At 49.6% G+C, this 21836-nt stretch overlaps 4 protein-coding genes across 6 annotated transcripts in view; 2 read left to right on the top strand and 2 right to left on the bottom strand.

Moving 5' to 3' along the window:
* Window positions 1–21836, bottom strand: part of ATP6V1G2 (ATPase H+ transporting V1 subunit G2) — a 98764-nt gene that overhangs the window by 39533 nt on the left and 37395 nt on the right. The gene's annotated exons all lie outside the window — the stretch shown is intronic.
* On the top strand, window positions 3383–6098 carry LST1 (leukocyte specific transcript 1). Of its 2 annotated transcripts, XM_050788559.1 has the most exons (5): window positions 3383–3541; window positions 4426–4553; window positions 4946–5044; window positions 5253–5275; window positions 5859–6098. In XM_050788559.1, exons 2-5 carry the CDS (start codon window positions 4526–4528, stop codon window positions 6015–6017), a joined length of 309 nt encoding a protein of 102 aa, XP_050644516.1. In that variant the 5' UTR covers window positions 3383–3541; window positions 4426–4525; the 3' UTR covers window positions 6018–6098. The 2 variants fall into 2 exon arrangements, with proteins under 2 accessions (XP_050644516.1, XP_050644517.1); XM_050788560.1 differs by lacking the exon at window positions 4946–5044.
* Window positions 6748–10927, bottom strand: NCR3 (natural cytotoxicity triggering receptor 3). 2 transcript variants are annotated; one of them, XM_050788568.1, is made up of 4 exons: window positions 10600–10927; window positions 7642–7986; window positions 7386–7493; window positions 6748–7029 (listed from the first exon to the last, which is right to left on the bottom strand). In XM_050788568.1, the coding sequence occupies exons 1-4, from the start codon at window positions 10640–10642 to the stop codon at window positions 6920–6922; spliced, it is 606 nt and encodes a 201-aa protein (XP_050644525.1). In that variant the 5' UTR covers window positions 10643–10927; the 3' UTR covers window positions 6748–6919. The 2 variants fall into 2 exon arrangements, with proteins under 2 accessions (XP_050644525.1, XP_050644526.1); XM_050788569.1 differs by lacking the exon at window positions 6748–7029 and adding an exon at window positions 7116–7250.
* Window positions 6933–21836, top strand: part of CSNK2B (casein kinase 2 beta) — a 90227-nt gene continuing 75323 nt past the window's right edge. The window contains exon 1 of the mRNA XM_050788503.1: window positions 6933–6940. The gene's annotated coding sequence lies outside the window, so the exon portion shown is untranslated. The remainder of the gene's footprint in view (window positions 6941–21836) is intronic.

Consider the following 21836-nt stretch of genomic DNA (forward strand, 5'->3'; position numbering starts at 1 on the left):
AGTCGACAATGAGCCCTATCCATTAGTAGGTGCTTACTAAATGTTTATATATAAATGAATAAAAGGACAAATAAATGCAGGAATAACCAAAACAAAGCAGTAAGGACCACATGAATGGTAGACGTAGGCAGCATGAGTGGTTAAGAGTCAAGGGAGGAGCCGGGGCAGTGGCTCACACCTGTAATCCCAGCACTTTGGGAGGCTGAGGCAGGTGGATCACTTGAGGTCAGGAGTTCGAGGCCAGCCTGGCCAACATGGTAAAACCCCATCTCCACTAAAGATACAAAAAATTAGCTGGGTATGGTGGCACACGCCTGTCATTCCAGCTACACAGGAGGCTGAGGCAGGAGAATCACTTAAACCCAGGAGGCAGAGGTTGCGGTGAGCCAAGATTGCACCATTGCATTCCAGCCTGGGCGACAGTCTGAGATTCTGTCTTAAAAAAAAAAAAAAAAGAGTCAAAGGAAGAAAGACCAGGTCCAAGGAAGCTGGAAGTGGCTCCAATCATCTCCCCTTCTTGGTAACATCTCTATGTGTTTCCATAATACTACTACTAATAATATAGCTGACCCACAAAATTCACTTAGCATGTGTATGCCACTGATTTACACACTTTAATAATTTGTTTGTTTGTTCATTTGTTTGAGGCAGGGTCTCGCTATGTCATCCAGACTGGAGTGCAATGGCAGGATCATGGCTCACTGCAGCCTTGACCTCCCAGGCTCTATGGATTCACCCACCTCAGCCTCCTGAATAGCTGGGACTATAGGCACATGCCACCATGCCCAGCTAATTTTTGTATTTTTTGTAGAGATGGATTTTTGCCATATTGCCCAGGCTGGGCTCAAACTCCTGGACTCGCATGATCTGCCCGTGTTGGCCTCCTAAAATGCTGGGATTACAAGCATGAGCCGTCATACCCAGACAATAATTATAATCCTGACGAAAACCCTAAGAGGAAACTGAGGCACAGAGAGGTTAAGAAACTTATGGAGCTCACAGAGCCAGTGGCAGAACCAGGATTTGAACCCAGGCATCTGGCTCCAGAGCCTTGATGAAAAGGCAGTTTAAAAACCGAGTACTGCGGCCGGGCGCAGTGGCTCATGCCTGTAATACCAGCACTTTGGAAGGCCGAGGAAGATGGATCACCTGAGGTCAGGATTTCGATTTAGATCAGCCTGGCCAACATGGTGAAACCCCATCTCTACTAAAAATATAAAAATTAGCTGGGCATGGTGGCAGGTGCCTTTAATTCCAGCTACTTGGGAGGCTGAGGCAGGAGAGTCGCTTGAACCCAGGAGGCAGAGGTTGCAGTGAGCCAAAATCATGCCATTGCACTCCAGCCCGGGTGACAAGAACAAGACTCTGTCTTAAAAAACAAACAAACAAACAAAAACCAGTACTAGGCCAGGTGAGGTGGCTCACACCTATAATGCCAGCACTTTAGGGAGTCAAGGCAGGTGGATCACTTGAGGTCAAGAGTTCGAGACCAGCCTGGCCAACGTGGTGAAACCCCGTCTCCATTAAAAATACAAAAATTAGCTGGGCGTGGTGGCACAAACCTGTAGTCCCAGCTACTTAGGAGGCTGAGGCAGAAGAATCGCTTGTACCTGGAAGGCAGAGGTTGCAGTGAGCCAAGATCACACCACTGCACTCCAGCCTGGGTGACAGAGCAAGACTCCGTCTCAAAAAAAAAAAAAAAAAAAAAAAAGTACTGACTTGTGATTTGTATGTAAAATTTGCCTTCCTCAGGCCAGAAAAGAAATGGGGAAATAAATACTGAACTCCAGTCAATGTTAAGCTTCTGAAGGGTTTAGATGTAAAATGTACTGATCTTTGCAATTTTAAAAGATATTTAAAAGTGAGATGGAGGGATACATATGTGATAAAGTAAACAGAAAATGTGAATAGAGCTGGGTGCAGTGTCCACTCCTGTAATGCCAGCACTTTGGGAGGCTAAGGTGGAAAGATTGCTTGAGACCAGGAGTTCAAGACCAGCCTGGGCAACACAGTAAGATCCCATCTCTACAAAGCCTTATGTGGTAGCTGGTGTCTGTAGTCCTGGCTACTCAGGAGGCTCAGATGGGAGGATCTCTGAGCCCAGGAATTCAAGGCTGCAGTGAGCTATGATTTCACCACTGCACTTCAGGCTGGGTGATAGAGACCCCATCTCAAAAACAAACAAACAAACAAACAAAATGTTAATAGTAGCATCTAGGTGGTAAGAATATGTTCACCATACAATTCATCTCATTTCACTCTTTGTTTGTACTTTTTAATAATAAAATTAAAAAAAAAAAACCTGAATATTATTCAGCATAGGGAACATGGAGAAGGGTCGGGGAGGAAGTAGAAGGTTCTTGAATTTGAAAGGGGAAACACAAATGAATATGGACCCACCCAGGCACCAAATCTCCTCCTCACCCCTTGCCTTACATGAGCTCCCCTGTCTTCACCCTCCTCAAGGAGTGGGTGTGCAATCCTCCAGCACCCATCTCCTTCTCCATCACAGTGCCACTAAGAAGCCTTCACCCAGGTCTCTCCAGAGGGCCTCAGGCTGCTGCCTTTACTTAGTTCTGTGTTCAATGCCAGAATACTGCCTCCTACAGAAAGTCTACCTGGATTGCCCACACCTCTTTTCCTGTCACCAACTTGTCAGCAACTTTCTGTCCTTGATCTATCCACAGGGCTCATGTAGATCTAGTATGGCTGCCTTTAACTCTCGTGTTTGTTAATCAGACAGCCAAGCAGCCTGTTGCATAGAGCTGCAGAACACCAAGTGGGTCACCAGAACACCAAATGTGCTAGAGCTCCCAGTCTGAACTGGAGTGGCATATGTGTGTCCACAGACATACACCAAGATCAAGAGGTCTCAACAAATGAAGTGTAACAAGGTAATAGAGAAAAAATTAATCAAGGAAGACACATGAAGGAGGTGGGTGTTCACTGACTAGTGGCAGGATCAGTGAAATGACTGGAACTGAGGCAGATTACAGCCCTAGCTATAGGCCCTGGAGTTTGTAAAGAAAGATGTTGTGGCTGGGCGCGGTGGCTCAAGCCTGTAATCCCAGCGCTTTGGGAGGCCAAGACGGGCGGATCACGAGGTCAGGAGATCGAGACCAGCCTGGCTAACACAGTGAAACCCCGTCTCTACTAAAAAATACCAAAAAAAACTAGCCGGGCGAGGTGGCGGGCGCCTGTAGTCCCAGCTACTCGGGAGGCTGAGGCAGGAGAATGGCGTAAACCCGGGAGGCGGAGCTTGCAGTGAGCCAAGATCCGGCCACTGCACTCCAGCCTGGGCAACAGAGCGAGACTAAGTCTCAAAAAAAAAAAAAAAAAAAAAAAAAAAAGAAAGAAAGATGTTGTAACCCTGACCCTCAAGCCCAGCTTCCTTTCCTAACAATGTGGGGGAGGAACCCAGGCTGGAGGAGAAGTTAAAGCCAGAAGAGGGGCAGGAATGTCTGAGGTGGCAACCCTTCTCTCCAGCCAGACAGCACTGGCCAGTTTGAAGTCTGTCCATCCTGCAGGCCACAAGCTCTGGGTAAGCTGGGAATGGGCAGGGACCTTAGTGGAAGGATGGTCACACCCCAGAGTGGGGTGAAGCTAAGATGAGGGGAGGGAGAGTATGGGTTTGAGTTTCCCTGGGCCGTCGAGGAATCCTTTGAGTCTCTGCTGCCCAAAAAAATTAAAGACAATTCCTTTCTGTGCCCACGGCCCTTATGGCCTCCATCTGGGCTTCTGCTCCCCACCCCCGAGAATTCCTCCTAAACCCAGAAGGGTCCTAGTTTCCAGACCCTAGTCAGTATAGCTGGCTCTGGGGTGAAGACAGCGGCCCCCTCTTTGCCCTCAAACAGGAAGCAGTGGTTGGAGGGGAGGAAGTGCCTGAGGGGAAGTTATGGGGCCCCAGATACTCCTCCATGCCCCACTTCAGCCCCAGCAGCATCTGCCTGTGGGAAGCAGCTCTCCACACCAGCCAAAGGGGCCCCCACACTCCCGCACTGCTCTGGGGCTCAGGGAGCAGCCCACCTACTGGGTGTGCTGACATCACCCTCCCTACTTCCCGCCAGTGCCCTCACCTATCCAGGCCCGGAGTCCTTCCCCTCCATCAGCCCCTTACCAGCACCTAGAACCATCCAGGGCTGGAAAGTCCCCTCCAAACCACCTGGTCAGCCCAGGGCAGAGGGAAGGGCTGGGCTCTGGAGCTGGACAGAGCTGGCCTTAAACCCCAGCACCACCCTTCTGGGATGGATGACCTAGTAAAGTCCAGGCTGGAATCTTGGGTCTTTACTTGGGCAATGGGCACCATGATACCCTATGTTCTGGGGATTAGCAGTGAGGAATGGAAAGTGCCCAGCTCAGGGTTGGCACATAAGTGAGGATCCCCAGCCTGGGAACAATTATAACAGAGGGCCCCTCACTTCACAGATGAGGAACTTGAGGCGCATCACTAGCCCCTGATCATTTCACCTAAAAGAGCAAGGACGAGAGTTCCTGACCTCCAGGCCAGTCCCTGATCCCTGACCTAATGTGTACTTGCAGTGATGATAAAATGAGTAAGTAAAGGGCCTCTCACCTCTGGATAGGGAGGGTCCTGGGAGCTTAGGAAGTGATGGGGGACAGTGATGTATGTAGCTCATGACTAGGTGGAGAGGCCTCTGGGGCAGCTGGTGCAGGAGGGAAAGGGACCTCACTGGAGGCCCAGAAACAGCAGGGATTTTGGTGGGAAGCCTCTGAGGGGTGAGCCATCTCAGCTATGAGGCAAGGTAGGGCATGTACCCTGGTAGGAGGTGAGGTATTAAGGTTTGGGATGAGGAAGCTCTGAGGGTATATTTTTCTGCCTCTGAAACTGTTGGAGAGGAAATCTGAGAAAGCCACAACCAACCAGGAGGCTGGGGTACGCTGGAAAGGGAATGGGCTTTCTAACCTTGAGCCCTCTTCCCTGTAGATACATGTATATACATCTATGGGGGCCTGGGGCTGGGCGGGCTCCTGCTGCTGGCTGTGGTCCTTCTGTCCACCTGCCTGTATCGGCTGCATCGAAGAGGTGAGCACTGCACTCCCTCCCTCCCCCCGCAGCAGTGCCACCTGTGGCCCCACCCACACCCTTTCCCACGGCTTTCCCAGAACACTGCCTGGCCCTGGAGCCACTGGGAAGCCAACAAGGGAGTCCACGCCTGCTGGGGTGGGGAGCTGGGGAGGGCCCGGGAGAAGCACAAAGGGTGGGCTGTGCTGAGCTTCTTTTTTTCTTCCAGTGAAGAGGCTGGAGAGGAGCTGGGTGAGTCCGGGGACAGGGAGTGGGGAGGGTAAGAGAGATCCTGAGTGGGTGAGTGGGGAGAAGCATGGCTGAGTGCTGAGAGCAGGGTTGGGAGTGGGAGACAAGGAGAGAGAAAGTAGGAGCATGAGAGAGGCAGAGACAATCGAGGCGAGAGAAAGAGAAAATGAGACAGAAACCAAAAGAAAAAGTGAGAGGGAGGATAGGAGTGAGAGATAGGGAGAAAATGAGAGTGAGAGAGACACAAAGAGAAAGAACAATGAAAGAAAGAGAGATAAAAAAAGAGAGAGAGAGGGAAAGAGAGAGAGAGAGAGAGGCTCCAGAACCAGGCACAGTGGCTCACACCTGTCATTCCAGCTATTGTGAGGCTGAGGCAGGAAGCTAGCTTGAGCTCAGGGGTTGAAGACCATCCTAGACAACATAGTGGAACTCTGCCTGCAAAGATGGCGGGGGCAGGTGGGAGAGAAAGAGAGAGAGAAGAGAGAAAGAAGAGAGGGAAGTAAGAAAGGCTGGAGGTGGGAGAAGAACTCACAAGGAAGGGTCTGAAGGCATCGCCTCCCATCAGCACCTTCTGTCCTGGCCCCAGGTCCAGGGGTCCTCAGAGCAAGAGCTCCACTATGCATCTCTGCAGAGGCTGCCAGTGTCCAGCAGTGAAGGACCTGACCTCAGGGACAGAGACAAGAGAGGCACCAAGGAGGATCCCAGAGCTGACTATGCTTGCATTGCTGAGAACAAACCCACCTGAGCACCCCAGACACCTTCCTCAACCCAGGCGAGTGGACAGGGTCCCCCTGTGGTCCACCCAGTAAAGATCATGGTCCCCCCACTTCTGTGTCTCAGTCCTCTCAATCCATCTCGAGCCTCCATTCAAAATGATCATCATCAAAACTTATGTGGCTTTTTGATCTTTGAATAGGGAATTTGTTGTTGTTGTTGTTGTTGTTTTTCTGAGACGGAGTCTCGCTGTGTCTCCCAGGCTGGAGTGCAGTGGCGTGATCTCGGCTCACTGCAAGCTCCACCTCCCGGGTTCATGCCATTCTCCCGCCTCAGCCTCCCAAGTAGCTGGGACTACAGGCGCCCTCCACCATGCCCGGCTAGTTTTTTTTTTGTTTTTTTTTTGTTTGTTTGTTTGTTTTGAGACGGAGTCTCGCTGTGTCGCCCAGGCTGGAGTGCAGTGGCCGGATCTCAGCTCACTGCAAGCTCTGCCTCCCGGGTTTTTACACCATTCTCCTGCCTCAGCCTCCCGAGTAGCCGGGACTACAGGCGCCCGCCACCTCGCCCGGCTAGTTTTTTTTGTATTTTTTTTGTATTTTTAGTAGAGACGGGGTTTCACCATGTTAGCCAGGATAGTCTCGATCTCCTGACCTCATGATCCACCCGCCTCGGCCTCCCAAAGTGCTGGGATTACAGGCTTGAGCCACCGCGCCCGGCCGGGAATTTGTTTTTTAAAAATTAAAATTATAAAAACACGTGGCTCACCCTTCCACCCACTCTGGGATCAAGTAGTAATTTACTGGGTGAGAGAGAGTGTTCATGGACCCAAGCTCCCCTGACAGCCAGAGGAGGGTATGTGTGGGCCTGGCAGGAAAGGGCAGTTGCCAAGGAGGAGTCATATCTGATCCTTCCCATTTCTCAAGACAATCAGGCTCAGCCTCCTGGGACTGGGGGAAGCAGGTGTGCTGAGCTCCCACATGGTGGTGGGAGGGGCCCTGGGACTACAGCCGGAAGCTGCCTTCTTGGACCTCTCCAGGTCAGACCTGGTGGAAGGGAGAGTTCAGAGCTGGGGGAATCTGGAGAGAATAGATTTGGCATCTGGAGAATGGAGAAGAAAACACTTGAGACTCATAAGGAGGAGTTAGTGGTGGGGCAGACAGTGATTTATTGGGGTCTTTTGAAGGGGACTAGGGACCTCTGGGCTCTGGAATCACTCCTCAGGGGCCATCTGAGGAGTGGCAGTGTGTTCCCATGTGACAGTGACCTGGTCAGAGAGGACAAGAGCCGCTCAGTGTCGCAGTCCCAAGGCTCTCCTCTTCCTTGTCTCTGGCCTCCCTCCTCCCACTCTCTTACTGCCCCTCCCATCCCATCCACTATTGCCCCTGGCTCCATTACTCACATTTTCCCTGGTAATAGAGGGTGCTGCCCATGGCCACAGAGAGAAAGCTGACAGCATAGAATCCAGCCCGAAGGAGGAGGACTGTACCAGCCCCTAGCTGAGGATATTCTGCATGGGGCAATGGAGAAGGGGGTTGGGGAAGAAGTGCACACAGGCTCAGGGAGGGTAGGGGCCTCAGAGGAGCATCCCTGACTCCCAAGGACATTGCCTCTTGGGGTCTCCAGCCAGGAGGTGACACCACCTCCCAGCATCTCACCTTTCTCCACCACCAGCCGAGTCCCATTCCCTGTCCCGACACCCAGGCCCAGCACCTCCACCCTGCACACGTAGATGCCGGCGTCATGGCCTCGCACGTCCCAGATATGCAGCTCAGCCTGGTGGTCACGGAGGAAACGGGAAGAAGAAAGTGGGGCCAGGCGGCCCCTGAACTCTGGGGTTCCATTCCTCACCTCCTTCCCTGGAGCCACCTCATCTCGGAACCATGTGACGGAGCCAATGGCCAGTCTCCCTTGGCTGGCATTGAAGGAGCAGGGCAGGAAGGCAGAGGATCCTTCCAGGGTACGAATCTCAGGGGGCTGGGACACCCAGAGAGCACAGGATCCTGGGGGCAGAAGGAAGACCCAGAGAAACACCTTCCCAGTTACTCCAAAGAGAAAAGACAACAGAGCTTGGAGTAGAACATCCCAGCTGTCTCTGGGCATAGGGTGCATGGAATAGATACTTTGGGTGCCTCATTAAACCTTTTCCTCTTAACCAATCTGATTTCTTAACATTGCTTATTAAATCATGTTTCGGCTGGGTGTGGTGGCTCATGCCTATAATCCCAGCACTTTGGGAGGCTGAGGTGGGTGGATCACTAGGTCCGGAGTTCGAGACCATCCTGGCCAACATGGTGAAACCCCATCTCTACTAAAAAAATACAAAAATTAGCCAGGCATGGTGGCACGCACCTGTAATGCCAGCTACTCGGGAGGCTGAGGCAGGAGAATCGCTTGAACCTGGGAGGCAGAGGTTGCAGTAAGCCGAGATTGCACCATTGCACTCCAGCCTGGGCAACAAAGCAAGACTCCATCTCAAAAAATAAAAAATAAAAATCATTTTTCAAATTCTTCCTATACCAACTCTCACTCTCACCCTCTGCCATCATTCTCCAGCCAGTTCAGTAGTAACTTATCTGGCTGAAATGTAAACCATCATGGTGAAATTAAGCTCATTAATGAATGCAGCTGCCTAGTTAACGAATATCACTCATTATATTATTCCAGGTATTATTTTAGTACAAATGGCATTGTACAGTAAGTCATCCTTCCTCTTTCCTCTTTTTCTTTTTTCTTTTTTTGAGAGGGAGTCTTGCTCTGTTGCCCAAGCTGGAGTGCAGTGGTACAATCTTGGCTCACTGCAAACTCTGCCCCCTGGGTTCAAGCGATCCTGGTGCCTTAGCCTCCCAAGTAGCTGGGACTACAGGCGCCCACCACCATGCCTGACTAATTTTTGTATTTTTAGTAGAGATGGGGTTTCACTACCTGGTCTCAAACTCCTGACCTCAAGTGATCCACCCGCCTCGGACCAGGCTAGTCTCAAACTCCTGATCTCAAGTGATCCACCTGCCTCAGCCTCCCAAAGTGCACCTGGACACTCTTTGTTTTTCGTTAAAGAACATTAACTAATTAAATCTCCAGGTGAAGACATGGCCTTAATTGGTTGAGATTCCTATTTAACCCATCCATGTTGATGAATTAAACCAAATATTAAAATCCCTGATTAAATTATCTACTGAGGGAAATTTATGAGTCATTCTGTTTCAGTGGTTCTCAAACTTTAGTGTGTATGGAAATTACCCGGAGCATCTGCTAAAACAGATTCCTGGGGCCACCCCAGAGTTTTTTATTCAGTAGGTCTGGAGTGGGGCCTAAGAATTTGTTCTAGGTTCCCAGAAATCCACATTTTGAGAACTCCTGCATTTAGTTAATAATATGCTTGATAATTAAGGTCTCTCAGTTCATTAAAAACAGTTTCAGCCCGGAGCGGTGGCTCACACCTGTAATCCCAACACTTTGGGAGGCCAAGGCGAGTGGATCACCTGAGGTCAGGAGTTCGAGACCAGCCTGGCCAACATGGTGAAACCTCATCTCTACTAAAAATACGAAAGTTAGCCGGTGGTAATGACATGCACCTGTGATCCCACCTACTTGGGAGGCTGAGAGAGGAGAACTTGTACCCGGGAGGTGGAGGCTACAGTGAGTTGAGATACTGCCCCTGCACTCTAGTCTGGACAATAGAATGAAACTGTCTCAAACAAAAAAAAAGTTTCACCACCAGGCGGGCGCAGTGGCTCATGCCTGTAATTCCAGTAATTTGGGAGACCAAGGCAGGCAGATCACTTGAGATCAGGAGTTTGAGACCAGACTGGTCAACGTAGCAAAACCCCATCTCTACTAAAAATACAAAAATGGCTGGGAGCAGTGGCTCAGGCCTGTGATCCCCACACTTTAGGAGGCCAAGGTGGGCAGATCACCTGAGGTCAGGAGTTTGAGACCAGCCCAGCCAACATGGTAAAATCCTGTCTCTACTAAAAATACAAAAATTAGCTGGGTGTGGTGGTGCACGCCTGTAATCCCAGCTACCCGGGAGGCTGAGGCAGGAGAATTGCTTGAATCTAGGAGGTGAAGGTTACACTGAGCCAAGATTGTGCCACTGCACTCCAGTCAAAGTGACAGAGCAAGACTCCGTCCCAAAAAAAAAAAAAAAAAAAAATTAGCCAGGTGTGGTGGTGCATGCGTGTAGTCCCAGCTACTCGGGGAGGCTGAGGCAATTCGCCTGAACACGGGAGGCAGAGGTTGCTGTGAGCCGAGATCGCACCACTGCACTCTAGCCTGGCGACAGAGCGAGACTCAGTCTCAAAAACAAAACAAAACAAAACAAACAAAACAAAAAACAGTTTCACCAAGAAATTTATCACAGATTTCCTTGGATCTCTCAAACTCCTAATTATATGTCTAGACCCTATCTAAAAAGCTTCACAGTGGATGACACAGAGAGAGACTGTGAATTGGGGGAGTCCACTGAGTGTCACCTTTGGAGCGGTCCCACTCCTCCCTCAGAGCCGGGTGTTTCAGCCCCCACTAAGCCTGTTCCCTGTAGCATCTAGTCCAGCCTCCTGGATCTCCCTCCTCCCACCCACACTCCTTGGGGTCCTGAGCACACGCCCTGTCACCTGGATAGACCATGATCAAGATGAGCAACAGCATCCAGGCCATGTCGGAAGATGTCCCAGTTGGCGAAGGGGATCTGAGCAGTGAGGTCTGGGTGGAGGAGGGAGGACTCACTACTTGTAGCCAGGCCTTTGGTCACCAGATGGGGATGGGGAGCTTCCTATGACACACGGGACTCACATATCACTTGCTAAGGATCACAACTGCCAGGGACCTCGAGCATCAAATGCATGCCTCCCTGAGGAGAGAGGATGGATGCTGCTGATGGAGATGTCTGGGTCTCTAGGAGGCCAAGGGGCCAGCTTGTGGCAGGCTAGCTAAGCATGTGAGGGGGAGGGTGGGGCTTAGATGGCTGCTAACCCAAGGGTGAGTGGGCGGTTGGGCGGGTGAGACCAGGATGTGGGTTCCCCTAACTTCTGAGGTTCAAGAAGACCAGCTTTTACCCAGAACAAGCCTCCAGGAGCCCTCCCTGGCCCAGAAGCTAACCTACTTCCCCTCCCCACTGCTCACCAGTACCCAGACCCATCCCATCCATTCCCTTCCTGGAATCTGGCCTCACTGCACCCCAGGGCTGCTCCAAGATTTCTATGAGGGGTTAGGAGAAGCAAGCTGATTGGTGAAGCTATATTTAATTTGCATAGCAATCACCCTGGGTGGTGTGTGTGTGTGTGTGTGTGTGTGTGTGTGTGTGTGTGTGTGTGTGTTTGGTTGGGGGTTTCTTTTGTTTTTTTTGAGATGGAGTCTCACTCTGTCACCCAGGCTGGAATGCAGTGGCATAATCTCGGCTCACTGCAACTTCTGCTTCCCGGGTTCAAGCAATTCTCTGGCCTCAGCCTCCCCAGTAGCTGGGATTACAGGCGCACACCACCAAGCCCGGCTAAATTTTGTATTCTTTGTAGAGAAGGGGTTTTACCATGTTGGCCAGGCTGGTCTCAAACTCCTGATCTCAAGTGATCTGCCAACCTCGTCCTCCCAAAGTGCTGGCATTCCTGTTTTGGTTTTTTGAGACAGGGTCTGGCTGTGTCTCATCCAGGCTGGGTTCAGTGGCGCCATTACAGCTCACTGTAGCCTCGACCTCCTCGACTCAATCAATCCTCCCACTTCAGTCTCTTGAGTAGCTGGGACTACAGGCGCACACCACCACACCAGGCTAATTTTTGTAGTTTTTGTAGAGATGGGGTCTCCTTGTGTTGCCCAGGCCAGTATCCGACTCCTGGGCTCAAACAATCCACCCACCTAGGCCTCCCAAAGTTCATGAGCCACGATGCCTGGCGAAACGTATTTCTTAAACAATGAGATTTGGAAGTCAAAATTACTCCTTAAACCATGGACTACAGGATGGATGTTATGATAGCAGGCATGAAAACAATGTTCAGCCGGGTGCAGTGGCTCATGCCTGTAATCCCAGCACTTTCGGGAGGCTGAGGTGGATGGATCACCTGAGGTCAGGAGTTTGAGACCAGCCAGGCCAACATGGCGAAATCCCGTCTCTACTAAAAATACAAAATTAGCTGGGTGTGGTGGGGCGTGCCTGTAGTCCCAGCTACTCGGGAGGCTGAGGCAGGAGAATCACTTGAACCCAGGAGGCGGAAGTTGTGGTGAGCCGAGATTGCACCATTGCACTCCAGCCTGGGCAACAAGAGCGAAACTCCGTCTCAAAAAAAAGAAGAAAACAACGTTCATCTCTTTGGACATCTCCATCAGAGCTCTTGGTTAACTATGTACATTTTCAATGAGCAGTAATCATTTTAAAGAAATCTTATATTTCAGAGCAGTAGACCTCAACAGTAGCCTTAAAATACTCAGTAAACCAGCTGGGCACAGTGGCTCACATTTGTAATCCCAGCACTTTGGGAGGCCAAGGTGAGAGGATGGCTTGAGGTCAGGGTTTGAGACCAGCCTGGGCAACATGGCAAGACTCTGTCTCTACAAAAAAATTTAAAATTAGCTGGACATGGTGGCACACGCCTATAGTACCAGTTACTCAGGAAGTTGAGGCAGGAGGATTCCTTGAGCCCAGGAGTTACAAGGATGCAGTGAGCTATGATTTTGCCACTGCATTCCAGCCTGAGTAACGGAGTGAGAACTTGTCTCTAAATAAAATACAATTTAAATTGGGAAGAGTAGTAAACGGAGTTTAAAAGAAAAAAAATGTGGCTAGGTATGGTGGGTCACACCTGTAATCCCAGTACTTTGGGAAGCCCAGGTGGACAGATCACTTGAGCTAAAGTGTTGGAGGCCAGGCCAGGCACGGTGGCTCATGCCTGTAATCCCAGCACTCTGGGAGGCTGAGGCCGGCCAATCACGAGTTCAGGAGATTGAGGCCATCCTGGCAAACACGGTGAAACCCCGTCTCTACTAAAAATACAAAAAATTAGTTGGGCGTGGTGGTACCTGCCTGTAGTCCCAGCTACTAGGGAGGCTGAGGCAGGAGAATCACTTGAACCCACGAGGCAGAGGTTGCAGTTAGCTGAGATTGTGCCACTGAACTCCAGCCTGGGTGACAGAGCAAGACTCCGTCTAAAAAAAAAAAAAAAAAAAAAGAGTTAGAGATCAGCCTGGACAACATGACCAAACCCTATCTCTACAAAAAAAATGCAAAAATTAGCTGAGCATAGTGGCTCATGTCTGTGGTCCCAACTACTCAGGAGGCTGAGGTAGGAGGATCACTTGACCCTGGAAGGCAGAGGTTGCAATGAGCTGAGATCATGCTGCTGTACTACAGCCTGGGCAACAGATTGAGACCGTGTCTCAAAAACAAACAAAAAAAAAAAAAAAAAAAAAAAAATTTTTAAGTCAGTAAACTACGTTGTAACAGATGTACTATCATCTAGACTTTTTTTGTTTTGTTTTTTTTTTTTGAGATGGAGTCTTGCTCTGTCACCCAGGCTGGAGTGCAGTGGTGGCGACTCAGCTCACTGCAACCTCTGCCACCTGGGTTCAAGTGATTCTTCTGCCTCAGCCTCCCAGTATCTGGGATTACAGGTACCTGCCACCAGGCCCAGCTAATTTTTGTATTTTTAGTAGAGACAGGGTTTCACCATCTTGGCCAGGCTGATCTTGAACTCCTGACCTCAGGTGATCCGCCCACCTCAGCCTCCCAAAGTGCTGGGATTATAGGCGTGAGCCACCACGTCCAGCCATCTAGGCTTTATTGTTCCATTTATAGAGCATGGCAGAGTAAATTTAGCTAATTCTTGCTGAGTGCAGTGGTATGTGCCTATGTCTCTGCTACTCAGAAGGCTGAGGTAGGAGGATCACTTGAGGATAGAAGTTCAAGGCTGCAGTATGCTATGATTTTGCTTGTGAAAGCCATGGCTCCATGGCACTCCAGTCTGGGCAACAGAGCAAGACCCTCTCTCTCTCTCTCTCTCTCTCTCTCTCTCTCTCTCTCTCTCTGAGACAAGGTCTCACTCTGTTGGCTAGGCTAGAGTGCAGTGGCACAATCATGGCTCACTGCAGCCTCAACCTCCTGGGCTCAAACCATCTTCCCACCTCAGCCTCCTGAGTAGCTGCCACACACCACCATGCCTAGATAATTTTTGTATTTTTCGTAGAGACAGGGTCTCACCATGTTGTCCAAGCTGGTCTCAAACTCATGGGCTCAAGTGATTTGCCCACTCAACCTCTCAAAGTACTGGGATTACAGGCATGAACCACTGCACTTGTCCAACCTCAGCTCTACAAAAAAAAAAAAAAAAAAAAAAGTCCAGGCACAGTGACTCACTCCTGTAATCCCAGCACTTTGGGAGGCCGAGGCGGGTGGATCACCTGAGGTTGGTAGTTCGAGACCAACCTGACCAACATGGAGAAATCCCGTCTCTACTAAAAATACAAAATTAGCCGGGCATGGTGGTGCACGCCTGTAATCCCAGCTGCTTGGGAGGCTGAGGCAGGAGAGTCACTGGGAGGCGGAGGTTGTGGTGAGCTGGGATCGTGCCATTGTACTCCAGCCTGGGCAACAAGAACAAAACTCTGCCTCAATAAATAAATAAACAGGCCAGGTGTGGTGGCTCACTCCTGTAATTCTAGTACTTTGGGAGGCCTAGGCGGGTGGATCACCTGAGGTTGGGAGTTTGAGACCAGCCTGACCAACATGGAGAAACGCCATCTCTCTACTAAAAATACAAAATTAGCTGGGCGTGGTGGCGCATGCCTGTAATCCCAGCTACTCAGGAGGGTGAGGCAGGAGAATCGCTTGAACCTGGGAGGCGGAGGTTGCAGTGAGCCGAGATCACGCCATTGCACTCCAGCCTGGGCAACAAGAGCGAAACTCCATCTCAAAATAAATAAATAAATAAATAAAATAAGATAGGTGTGCTGGTGTGTTCCAGTAGTCTTAGCTACTTGGGAGGCTGAAGCAGGAGGATCACTTGAACCCAGGAGTTCGAGGCTGCAGTGAGCTGTGATCTTGCCACTGCACTCCAGCCTTAATGACAGAGTGAGACCCTGTCTCAAAAAAAAAAAAAAAAATCACTAATCACAGATCATAACAGATAAAATAATCATGAAAATTTTGAAATACTGCAAGAATTACCAAAATGTGCCACAGAGACACAAAGTGAGCACAGGCTATTGGAAAAGTGGCACCTGTAGACTTGCTCAACACAGGGTTGCCACAAACTTCAATACATAGAAAAATGTGGCTGGGTGCGGTGGCTCAAGCCTGTAATCCCAGCACTTTGGGAGGCCGAGACGGGCGGATCACGAGGTCAGGAGATCGAGACCATCCTGGCTGACACGGTGAAACTCTGTCTCTACTAAAAAATACAAAAAACTAGCCGGGTGAGGTGGCGGGCACCTGTAGTCCCAGCTACTCGGGAGGTTGAGGCAGAAGAATGGCATAAACCCAGGAGGCGGAGCTTGCAGTGAGCCGAGATCCGGCCACTGCACTCCAGCCTGGGCAACAGAGGGAGATTCCGTCTCAAAAAAAAAAAAAAAAAAGCACATCTGTGGAACACAATAAAACAAGGTAATACCTCCACAGGGATTAGTACAAGAGTATGCCAGACACTCTTGTATGTGTATCACACAGCTACAGGAGATAATACAGCACATAGAAGGGAAGGATGACATGTGATACGCCACGTGCCCACCCCTTACCACATGCCCCCTTCTGGCTCCTTTTACTATTATATTTTTCAGAGACAAGGGGTCTCACTCTGTCACTCAGGCAGCAATACAGTGGTGTGATCATTGCTCACAGCAGCCTCGACCTTCTGGACTCAAGCAATCCTCCTGCCTTGGCTTCCTAAGTAGCTTGGAATACTGGTAAGTACCATCACACCTGACTTTTTACTTTTATTTATTTTTGAAAGACAGCATCCTGCTATGTTGTCCAGGTCTCGAACTCCTGGTCTGGCTCCTTTTATTTATTTTATTTATTTATTTATTTATTTTGAGATGGAGTCTTGCTCTTGTTGCCCAGGCTGGAGTGCAATGGCACAATCTCAGCTCACCGTAACCTCCGCCTCCCGGGTTGAAACGATTCTCCTGCCTCAGCCTCCCGAGTAGCTAGGATTACAGACGTGCACCACCACACCCAGCTAATTTTTGTATTTTTAGTAGAGACTGAGTTTCACCATGTTGGCCAGACTAGTCTTGAACTCCTGACCTCATGATCCGCCCGCCTTGGCCTCCCAAAGTGCTGGGATTACAGGCGTGAGCCACCACGCCCGGCCTGGCTCATTTTATGTTAATACATGTTGTTGTTGCTGCTGTCGTCGTTGCGAGACAGAGTCTTGTTCAGTCGCCCAGGCTGGAGTGCAGTGGCACAATCTTGGTTCATTGCAACCTCTGCCTCCCAGGCTCAAGCAATTCACATGCCTCAGCCTCCCGAGTATCTTGGTTCACAGGCGTGTGCCACCACACTCAGCTAACTTTTGTGTTTTTAGTACTGATGGAGTTTCGCCATGTTGGCCAGACTGGTCTCAAACACTTGGCCTTAAGTGATCCACCCACCTTGGCCTCCCAAAGTGCTGGGATTACAGGTATGAGCCACCACGCCCGACCTAATACATGTTTTTTCTCTTTGTGTCTGTGTTTCTAGCTCTGTGTCATAGTCCTTTTGTAGATTGTCCAGTTCCCACCCATCACTGAAGTAATTCAGAGCTTTCTTTTGGAGAAGCAGTCATCTCATGGTTAAGAATGCTGGTTTGGAATGAGCCTGGGTTCAAATGCCAGTTCCCCTGCAATCCCCACAATTATGTTATACAATCTTTTTTTTTTTTTTTTTTTTGAAACAGGGTCTCACTCTGTCAACCAGTCTGGAGTGCAGTGGTGTGATCATAGCTCCCCGTAGCCTTGAACTTTGAACTCCTGAACTCAAGTGATCCTCCCACGTCAGCCTCCAGAGTATCTGGGACTACAGACACACATCATCACGTTTGGCACACTTACTTTTATTTTTTGTACAGACAGGGTCTCACTGTGTTGCCCAGGCTGATCTAAAACTCTTGGCCTAAAGCAATCCTCCCACTTCGGCCTCCCAAAGTGCTGGGATTACAGGTGTGAGCCACTGTGCCCAGTCTAATCTTGAATGAATTATTTGACCTCCCTCAGCTACCGGAACAACCACACATGCCACACAACCTGGGAAGGACCAACTCAGCCTTCTCCAGCAGTGATGTGGCCACCGCCCCAGGGATATCTAACTAGAGGATGTGGGACGGAGGCATCATGGCAAGGCCAGGGCTGCCCCCTGGTGGTCACAGAGCATGGGAGGCCCGAGCTACCAATGGTGGTTTTTCTCAACCGGGCCTTGATTCCAGCTTCTGCCGGATCCCCTACCTTGCTTGCCTCCTTCTATCAACACCCCATTCACACCACAAAGCATCAATCTGGGAAAAATTGTCTCTACTATCTCAGCTGTGAGAAGCCCACGGTTTGGGGAGGGAGAAGAGGTCACCACCAGTGGGGATGAGGAATAGGTAACTGGCCTGAGGATAAAACTCCATTCTTTCGGCCGGGAGCAGTGGCCCACACCTGTTTTCCCAGCACTTTGAGTGGCCGAGGTGGGCAGATCACCTGAGGTCAGCAGTTCGAGACCAGTCTGGCCAACATGGTGAATCCTCATCTCTACTAAAAATCCAAAACTTAGCCAGACATGGTGGTGCGTGCCTGTAATCCCAGCTACTCGGGTGGCTGAGGCACGAGAATCACTTGAACCCAGGAGGTGGAGGTTGCAGTGAGCCAACATTGTGCCACCGCACTCCAGCCTGGGCAATGAGCAAAACTCCGTCTCGGGAAAACAAAAAACAAAAAAACAAACTCCACTCTTCCACAGTGTACACTCAATCACAAGGTTCTACTCCATGTTCCAGGGCAATGTGGCTTAGAAGACAAATCCAGCCCAAGTTGGAGTCCTGGTGCCACTACTGTAAACTGGGGGTACCACCTGTAAACTTTCAAACTCCATTACCCTAGGTGTTCAATGTGTGGTTCTTCTCCAGTGCTTCGCTAGTCCTGTGCAAGGGTGACAGTGCCATTGCTACACCTGGACTCAAGGGCATCCTGCTCTCCCAGCTCTTTTCTACATCTAAGGCTTTTAAACATTTGTCATAGCTAAAAATGTTCCGGATTCCAAAGACAGTATGTGGTTTTTTTTGTTTGTTTGTTTTCAGTCCATCTAGAATAAATCCTGGTGTGTGTGTGCATTCAAGGGGCCCCTTCCAGAAACTCTGAGAACCTCTAGGGAAGGCTAACCTGCAAGACAGGAACTGCGCTAATCAGCACAGTGGGCACAAGGATGGAACTTTTTTTTTTTCTTTTTTTTTTTTTTTGAGACGGAGTCTTGTTCTGTTGCCCAGGCTGGAGTGCGGTGGTGTGATCTCAGCTCACTGCAACCTCCGCCTCTCGGGTTCAAGAGATTCTCCTGTCTCAGCCTCCTGAGTAGCTGGGATTACAGGTGCCCACTACCATGCCCAGCTAATTTTTGTATTTTTAGTAGAGATGGGGTTTCACCATCTTGGCCAGGCTGGTCTTGAACTCCTGACCTCGTGATCCACCCACATCGGCCTCCCAAAGTGCTGGGATTACAGGCATGAGCCACTGCACCTGGCCAAGGATGGAACTTTTCTAAAGAAACTATTTCTAGGCACTCAAGAGGAAAGGCAACAAATAAAACAGTGTTGAAGTGGATGTGCACTGGTCTCATTTGTTTGTTTGTTTGTTTTTTTGTTCTTTTGAGAGAGAGTCTCACTCTGTCTCCTAGGCTGGAGTGCAGTGGCGTGATCTCTGCTCACTGCAACCTCTGCCTCCCAGGTTCAAGCGATTCTCCTGCCTCAGCCTCCCGAGTAGCTGGGACTACAGGTGCCTGCTATCACGCCTGGTTAACTCTTTTGTATTTTTAGTAGAGACAGAGTTTCACCATGTTGGCCAGGCTGGTTTCAAACTCCTGACCTCGAGTGATCCGCCTGCTTCAGCCTCCCAAAGTGCTAGGATTACAGGTGTGAGCCACTGTGCCCAGTCTCTGGTCTGACTTCTTTAACAACAAGCTGTAGGCTGGCTGGTTGAGGCCAATAAACTCCCAACTCAGACCATGAAAATAAGTGAAAACACAAAATTCCACAATCCAGCACAGGTGATCTCATCCTTCCCCCACCCTCACCCCACCCCCACCAGGGTTCCTCCTCTACGTGTTGGCAGGGGTAAGATTGAGTGACTTCTCTGGCCAAGTCTTATCAATAGTTTTCAATTAATGAATACTCCCAGGTGATGATACTTTCAGCTTCTGAGAACAGCTTCTCCTCTGAGGCTCACAGCATCTGACCCCACGACCTTCAATCTCTCCTTGGTGTTGTTGTCCACTCGCCCTCACATTCATCAAGAGCCCATCCCTGACTCTCCAGCCTCTTCTCTATTTTTTCTTTCTTTTTTTTTATTTTTTTGAGACGGAGTTTTGCTCTTGTTGCTGGAGTGCAATGGTGTGATCTTGGCTCACTGCAACCTCTGCCTCCCAGGTTCAAGCGATTCTCCTGCCCCAGCCTCCAGAGTAGCTGGGATTACAGGTGCCTACCACCATGCCAGGCTAATTTTTGTATATTAGTAGAGACGAGGTTTCACCATTTTGGCCAGGCTGGTCTCGAACTCCAGACCTTGTGATCCGCCCACCTCAGCCTCCCAAAGTGCTGGGATTACAGGCGTGAGCCATCACGCCTGGCCCCCCTCTCTATTTCAACCTTTGCCAACTCCTTAATGGACTTAATGTCCACATTAACTTTTTTTTTTTTCGAGACGGAGTCTCGCTCTGTCACCCAGGCTGGAGTGCAGTGGCGAGATCTCAGCTCCCTGCAAGCTCCACCTCCCGGGTTCACACCATTCTCCTGCCTCAGCCTCCCGAGTAGCTGAGACTACAGGCGCCTGCCACCATGCCCAGCTAAATTTTTTTGTATTTTTTAGTAGAGACGGGGTTTCACCATGTTAGCCAGGATGGTCTTGATCTCCTGACTTGTGATCTGCCTGCCTCGGCCTCCCAAAGTGCTGGGATTACAGGCGTGAGCCACAATGCCCGGCCATAAATGACATTTTTAAACATTGAGATATAATTTCATACAGTAAAATGCACAGATCTTAATGTACAGTTTGATGATCTTTGGCCAATATGTACAGCCATGCAACCACACTGCAATTGAGCTATAGATAATTCCCATTATCCTGGAAAATTCCTCCAAGCCCCTTTTTGTAAATCCCTTTCCCCTCCTAGATGCAACCATTGATTTTTACCTCTGTAGACTTTTTTCTTGAGACAGAGTCTTGCTCTGTTGCCCAGGTTGGAGTGCAGTAGTGCAATTATAGCTCACTGCTGCCTTGACCTCCTGGGCTCAAGCCATCCTCCCACCTCCGTCTCCTAAGTAGCTAGGACTACAGGCATATGCCACCGCACCCAGCTAATTTTTTAAAAGTTTTTTTGTAGGCCGGGTGCAGTGGCTCACGTCTGTAATCCTAGCACTTTGAGAGGCTGAGGCAGGGGGATCACAAGGTCAGGAGCTCAAGACCATCCTGGCTAACATAGTGAAACCCTGTCTCTACTAAAAAAAAAAAAAAAGAAAAAAAAAATTAGCCAGGCGTGGTGGCACGTGCCTATTGTCCCAGTTACTCGGGAGGCTGAGGCAGGAGAATCGCTTGAACCTGGGAGGCAGAGGTCACAGTGAGCCAAGATCGCGTCATTGCACTCCAGCCTAGGCGACAGAGCAAGACTCCATCTTGGAAAAAAAAAAAAAGTGTAGAGACGAGGTCATTCTATGCTGCCCAGACTGGATTCTAACTCCTGGGCTCAAGTGATCCTCCTGCCTTGAACTCTCTAAGAGTTGGGATTACAGGCATGAGCCACTGCGCTCGGCCTCTATAGATTAGTCTGTTCTTGAACATCATATTAATGGAGTACATACTCTTGTATCTGGCTCCTTGCATTCTGCTTAATGTCTGTGAGATTCGCCCACACTGTTGTATGTATCAGTGTTTCATTCCTTTTTTTGCTGAGTGCTAATCCTTTATATGATGTACCACAGCTTGTTGATCCATTCACCTGATGATGTACAATTGGGTTGTTTCTATTTTTTGTTTTTGTTATTATGACTCAATCCGCTATGAACCTTCTTCTACCCATCTCGCAAATGCCTTTTCAATATCCTAAGTGTGCAACTTCACAGTTATTTCACCTTGTCCACTCCAATCATCACCTTGACTCTCCATGACCTACATCTCAGATCCTATCACCATGGAAGCTGTTTCACTTTGAAATCTCACCTCCTCTTTCCCAAGGACATAAAAACCATCCAACCTGAGTCCCCCAGACTCCTGTACCCTAAACGTGTGCTTTTATACCACTGTCCTGTTGGAAGATTTTTGGGTTGTTTCTCCCACTTTTTTTTTTTTTTTCTTTTTGAGACGGAATTTTGCTCTTGTTGCCCAGGCTGGAGTGCAATGGCATGATCTCGGCTCATTGCAACCTCCGCCTCCCGAGTTCAAGCGATTCTTCTGCCTCAGCCCCCCAAGTAGCTGGGATTACAGGCACATGCTACCACACCCGGCTACTTTGTATTTTTAGTAGAAATGGGGTTTCACCATGTTTATCAGGCTAGTCTCGAACTCCTGACCTCAAGTGATCTGCCTGCCTCAGCCTCCCAAAGTGCTGGGATTACAGGCGTGAGTCACTGCCCCCGGCCCCCTTTCTTTTTAAAAAGTGTTATTATATATTTTGTATTATATATATTTTTGAGATGAGATTTCACTATGTTGC

This window comes from Macaca thibetana, chromosome 4 (genome assembly GCF_024542745.1).
Source record: "Macaca thibetana thibetana isolate TM-01 chromosome 4, ASM2454274v1, whole genome shotgun sequence".
Lineage (NCBI taxonomy): Eukaryota > Metazoa > Chordata > Mammalia > Primates > Cercopithecidae > Macaca > Macaca thibetana.